The following is a 6,000-nucleotide window of genomic DNA, read 5'->3' as shown; positions in this document are numbered from 1 at the left end:
ATGCAGCATGTGTTGTTTAAATGAAGAAAGGATATATCAAAAGTGATAGAACGAAACATATACATCTGAAGTTCTTTTCATACACTCAAGAGCTCGAGAAGAAGAAAGAGATTGAAGTAAGATATGTCCGATCATGCGACAATGCATCTGACCTCTTCACAAAATCACTTCCTACCTCAGTATTTAGAAAACATGACCATAACATTGGAATGCGTCATCAAAAGGATTTATGACTGCTAATTCGAGAGGGAGCTTACGTGGTTGTACTCTTTTTACCTAACTACGGTTTTTTTCATTGGATTTTTCTGGAAATGTTTTTAACGAGGCAACATAGACGTTAACCAAAAGACGATAGTGACACCGGTCCACAAGGAGGAGTGTTACAAAAGTCAAATAACGCAGCAATACGAACAGGAGGAGAGGCGCCTCAATTGTTGAGTTTGTAAACAATTATGGGGTCCACTGCCACTATGCACGCACAATAACTTTATCTTTTTACCTCTATATATACGAACGTTTTTAATTGTAAATCGCACATCATCTCTCCTCTTTCTCTTTATAATAAACTCTCTCTTTCGTATATTCATCTTATATCAGTGTTATCTCCTTCCTGCGGGTATAAAATTTCGCTTTTGATTAAATTTCTCCATACTATAAAATTGTAAGTTAGTTCATAACACGTCCCAATTAAATCACAATCAAACATTTTTGACAGAATAATAATTGACTAATTATTAAGTAAGTTTCTGACTGAATAAATGACTGATTAGTAAGCTAAAATTTAAACATTTGGTCTACCAATACCAACCAGTCAAAGCTTAAACTGATTGAACATACCCATCTAAATGATCGCTATACCAAAATTTTAATATATGAAGTTAATTTACCAAGAATAATAATAAAAACAAAAAAAATCACATTAATTGAGAAATAAGAAGATTCCCAAATATTTGTCTGAACTGATAAAAAGAAATTGCAAACAAAAAATTAACACTCAAGATTAGAGGTATTAATAATGTTTATTTATGTTTAAGCAGTGTGTGTTTAAGACTCGCTTTCCTCCCCTCCTTAAATTGTATTTGTATCTGTTTGCTATATAGATTTCCAAAAAACGTTACCTCTTACAGCAACAAGTCTTCTCTCCTATATTCACGAACAATCACAGGTATGCTCGTCGGAGGAATCTATATATTTACCAACACAGAAACATATCAGAACATGAAACTTGACATGATATAAACTTGGACTACAACAATGTGTGTGAAACGTACCATTCCATAATCCGTAACGATCATTGATATATACTCTGCAGGAGTTGAATCGTACCTGAAATTTAACAAAGAAAGCATAAGAGAGACATTAAGATAAAAGCTTTGTGATGATTTTTCATAGAAAGGCTTTACATCAAATTCAGAAACTGGAGGTTTTTGTTGTTATCCATCGTCTTTGAATGCTTTTTGTTGTTTCTTAAAGGTACATTGGCTATGGCGTCAGGATCCCCTGCGAAAATTTCCACACAGGCAACACTTTTGTTAGCGAAATCCAAGACAAGAAGAATAAGATAAAGAAGAGCAAGTGGAAACTTACCAAGTTCGTTAGAGCAGATTGAATCAAGCAGGACTCTTTCATGGAACTTGTAAGCTTCACAACACACAATGACTGGAACACTAAACGCGTTTGCAACCATTGCAACGCACGCCGTACCAACTTTTGAATACAGAGTTCCATTTGAGAAGATGGACGAAGCCCCAAGAAAGACTCGTGTAACCTCACCCATGATGTAGGAAACGGCGTTTATATGAGTGTAGGTACAGTCGAGTCCACGGGTCACAAGCCTACGGAGTAGCTTTTGACCTTCGAGGTTAGGTCGTGAGTCCACAATCACTACACGGAACTTTCTCCCAATCTCATGGGCGTATAAGAGAATCATCTCAACCACACAAGAGAATCCGTATGTGAGAAGAACCTCTCCGTCTCTGATTTTCGTCACGGCATGTTGTACAATCACCTTGTCTGCAAGAAGGATCTTCTCGTCTATGAACCGGCCAATTTCAGAGCAGAGAGAAGCTTTTGCCTCAGGCTCTGACAGGTCTACAGGTAGTTTTCTGATTTGGTTCTTCAAGAACCTGATTGCGTTTCCCATGCTCATGGAGAGTGGGCGACATTCTATCAAGAATGAAACGTAACCATTTATTTTGGCTGTCAAGTCCATGGTCAGGTCTTTCATAGGAGGTGTGGTGTAATCGTTTATAGCTTCTTGAAATGCATGGAGCATGGCAATACATCGTGCATTGTCACCAGCTATATCTCCAGCCAAATGTTGCAGACCCACCTAAGATTAATAAAATACCACTATTATGTTTAAAAGCTTCATAAATTAAAGTTTAAGATTCAGACATAAACAAGTAGGTGTACCTTATAGACGGCATGGTGTATGGTATCGAGTGTGAATATATTGGAGCTTAGATTGGGAAGCTGATTGCCGCGCTCGTATTGAGGAAGATGGAGAAACAACTCAACTTTGTTCTTGCTCTCGGTCTGTTCAACCACTGAACGCCTCTTAGCTTTATCGACTCGGCTTTTATCGTCGTACTGCATTTGTGTCTGAGGGACATCCATCCTCCTCTCTTTTTCTACTGATACAGCTCTTTTTTCAGAAACAGAGGAAGTGACCTGAGGGGCCTCTTTCTTCGGTTGAGGCTGTTTGGCAGGCTTGCTAGGTTTGGGTCTACTAGATTCACCTGCACGTTTGCTTCCTTCCCCTACAAGTTAGTGACAGCAAATCATTAAGATGGTTTTTGATATGAACCTTTTGTTCACTAACGAATGTAGGCTAAGCTTTCCTCTAAATACAACTCAGTAATAACCCTAATGCAAAAAGGAAATAAGAAAACCTAATTCATAAACTAAAACACCAAAACTCGTTAGCGAAGGAAACCCTATCCATCATCTTGTATCAGTTTGTCAGTCTACTGAAAACAGACAAAACATATATTGAAGAAACAAGAACCTTTTGCAGCAGCTTTTGCTGCCCGTTGTGCCTCTTGGATGGCACGCCTCTCTGCTTTACTGGTTTTCTCTTTCAGCGATCTTGTTTCCTTTTCCTTCCGCGGTTTTGTGGCCACAGATTCACTCTCTCCTGCATTATAGTGTCTTTTTGTAAGAAGAAAACATATGTGCATGGAAATAAACAGAACAACTAAAACCATATCAACTACACAGCAACAGCAAAACTAAATACAACATAGGACTTTTTCAAAAAAAGCTTATCAAGTTTGGAAGCGGAGACTGATGATCACCAGACTCAACACTAGACATTCTCCACAACCCGTTTTGTATTAAGCATCAGCCCACGGGCGTCTCAAGTCAAAGCCGCAGCTATCAACTATAGTAAAGAGCAATACACAATTGATCCATTGACTGATTGAAACGTGTACATACCAGAAGCTTCGACGTTCTTCTTTCTCCCATCAGAAGTCGACGCGGTCGCAACCTTCGCTTCCGATTCTCCAGGAGCTCTAACCGCCACAGTCATATCGAACCCTCCATTAGGAAAACTCGCCGACAACTTGGCCGAATCGCTCCGTTGGAACCCAAACAAAGACCCCGAATCCTCAGACACCTCTCCGTTACTCGACGGCGGCGACGTCCCAAGCAGCGAATCCACAGGATTATAACTCCCGACGTGGAGAGTCCTGTCATTCGCCAGCTGTCGACGGAACGCGGAAGGTCCGGGGACGGGGACGGGAGCAGCGCGAGAGGCCAAGTTATCCGAATGGTGACGCGAAGGCGGTATCTGAACCGGAGAAATGAATTGACCGGAGGGCGAATCGGAGAGAGGAGACGAGGAGGTTATCGCCTCCGCCGGACCGGATAGGCTTCGATTCGGCCGCGGCGTCTCCGGTGAGGGTTCGATTGAGGTGAAGAAACCGACGCGGCGGACTTTAGGGACGGCGAGAGGTCCACGACGTGGGTCCATGGCTGAGGATTGGAAGAAGAAGAAGAGAATCTAGGGTTTTGTTTGAAGAAGATACGCAAACGCATTTGACGATGCCTATAAACCTTCGTTTCAAGTTGGGCATTAAATAAGTTTTTCTTTGTAACGTGCCAAGAAAATAATTTAACCATTATTAAAGATTAAGACCGGCTTAACCGGGTCTCGGATGAATGACTAGGCATTAATTGACATTTGGGTTGTTTTTTTTCTTTTGGATTTTGGTGCTCGAAAGTTTTATTCATATTTTTTGGATTTTAATTCTTAGGTGAATTATAAACTGAACCATCGAAACAAAATTTACTATATAATAGAGTTACTTTATTTTAGTGGGAATTATAAAAAAAAAATAGATTGGAGTTAAAGATGCCCTAATTTTTACTCATTCTCTCTCCTTTCCGAAATAGAGAAAGTAATATAAAAACATCATTAGTCACACAGTTTTCAATAATACTAAAACTAATATAAAAATATAAAAAAAAATCATGTATTTTGGAACATCAGAAACTCTTCAAAAAATCATCTATTTTGAAACAGATGAAATATTTTTCTAATTTTCAGGTTAGATCAGTTTCAAAATAGAAATATTTTTGAAGAGTTTTTGATGTTCCAAAATACACGATGTTATTACTGCATTTTTTTATTAAGTTATTATGCATCCTAACATATATATAGCAGCAGAATTGTAGCTCTTGCCTGATATAGAGGATAGTGGTGTTTAATTGTATTAGAAGAAACCAGTAACACTTTCACTTTGAATTGATGATTGATTTATGATGAAAATGCAATGATGAAAATGCAGAGTCTATGATGTTCATTTGCTAGGTAATTCTCATGCTGATATTATACTGGATCCTTAACATAAGTTTCAGTGGATGAGGACCAGGATTAGGAAGATACACATAGAGAGGCTTTAGGTGTGATAAGCATAAGTTCTCTAGGACCAGAGAGAGCAAATCCGGGCAACATAAACTTGATTTACATAAACCATAAGATTTTAAAATCTGGACTAACCACATGATATATCATTATATCTATAAGGAAGATTAACAGAATACCTCAATTATTCGTAGCGGTAATGTCTTGTGAACTGTTTTGATTACTGAAGACAAGTTCTTGATCTTGAGAATTTTTTTTAGGTTTATCTCCCTTTATCTAAGAACATTTTTTATATGTTGATTTTATAATTTTTTGAAGTGTTGTTGTCGTGTGATGAACCATAGATAATTATTCAAATGTTGTTACTTTCTCAGCAACTTTAATTACTTTCTCACCAAGTTTGAATTACTTTCCCAGCAAGCTTTTCGTTATTTATTTAGCTTTTCTTTTATGTAACCATCCACCAACATTGAAAAAATAAGAATAGCAATTTAATAGAAAAATATTAAATTGTAAGACTAGCCTATGTCAGACCAAATAATAAGGATTTAATCCTTATTATATAATAATCTTTACAAGCAACGAATGTGAAGAGAAATATATACTTTGTTTGCTTGGAGAACGTTAATTAACATACTCCAGGGACTAGAATTGCATACCAGAGTTTTTAACGCAACTGAAGAGCAAAACATAGTTGATAAAGTGTGTGAACTAAGTAGGTACAGCTACAGCTACAGCTTATGGCTAAAGCTTCAATTTGCGAAAAAACTTAGTATTTCAACCTGTGTGTATCTCTTTGTGTTACAGCGTGCATTTACTGCAAGAGGCAAATGACGGTCAGCTACTAATTCCGCTGTTGTTTCAGTTAGTGAAAATCAAACACTATTTTTTTTTTTGTTTTTTTTTTTGTAAATATTAAATTTTATACCAATTTTTCTTTTTGACAGAAATACATGAGGTACAAAAAAGACAGAAAAATAAAAATAAAACTACAATGGAATAAAAAAACTACAACAAGAGCCATAACCAAACCAGGAGAAAAGATGCATTGTGCATGGATGAACAACCATTATAAAAGAAAAGACAAGGATGCATTTATGCCACAACATGAACAAATTACAGACCTC

General features: G+C 37.4%; 1 protein-coding gene across 2 annotated transcripts; it reads right to left on the bottom strand.

Annotated features, from left to right (window-relative positions):
- Nucleotides 1-378: 378 nt before the first annotated feature.
- LOC111208811 (translation initiation factor eIF-2B subunit delta-like) lies at nucleotides 379-4,101 on the bottom strand. Of its 2 annotated transcripts, XM_022708312.2 has the most exons (8): nucleotides 3,442-4,101; nucleotides 3,011-3,139; nucleotides 2,416-2,762; nucleotides 1,588-2,332; nucleotides 1,404-1,500; nucleotides 1,272-1,326; nucleotides 1,119-1,184; nucleotides 379-610 (listed from the first exon to the last, which is right to left on the bottom strand). In XM_022708312.2, the coding sequence occupies exons 1-7, from the start codon at nucleotides 3,977-3,979 to the stop codon at nucleotides 1,122-1,124; spliced, it is 1,974 nt and encodes a 657-aa protein (XP_022564033.1). In that variant the 5' UTR covers nucleotides 3,980-4,101; the 3' UTR covers nucleotides 379-610; nucleotides 1,119-1,121. The 2 variants fall into 2 exon arrangements, with proteins under 2 accessions (XP_022564033.1, XP_022564032.1); XM_022708311.2 differs by lacking the exon at nucleotides 379-610 and having other exon boundaries at nucleotides 897-1,184.
- Nucleotides 4,102-6,000: the final 1,899 nt, after the last annotated feature.

This window comes from Brassica napus, chromosome C8, assembly GCF_020379485.1.
Source record: "Brassica napus cultivar Da-Ae chromosome C8, Da-Ae, whole genome shotgun sequence".
NCBI classification, from domain to species: Eukaryota; Viridiplantae; Streptophyta; class Magnoliopsida; order Brassicales; family Brassicaceae; genus Brassica; species Brassica napus.
The sequence above is the reverse complement of the archived record's forward strand: the minus strand, read 5'-3'. Positions and strand labels throughout refer to the sequence as shown.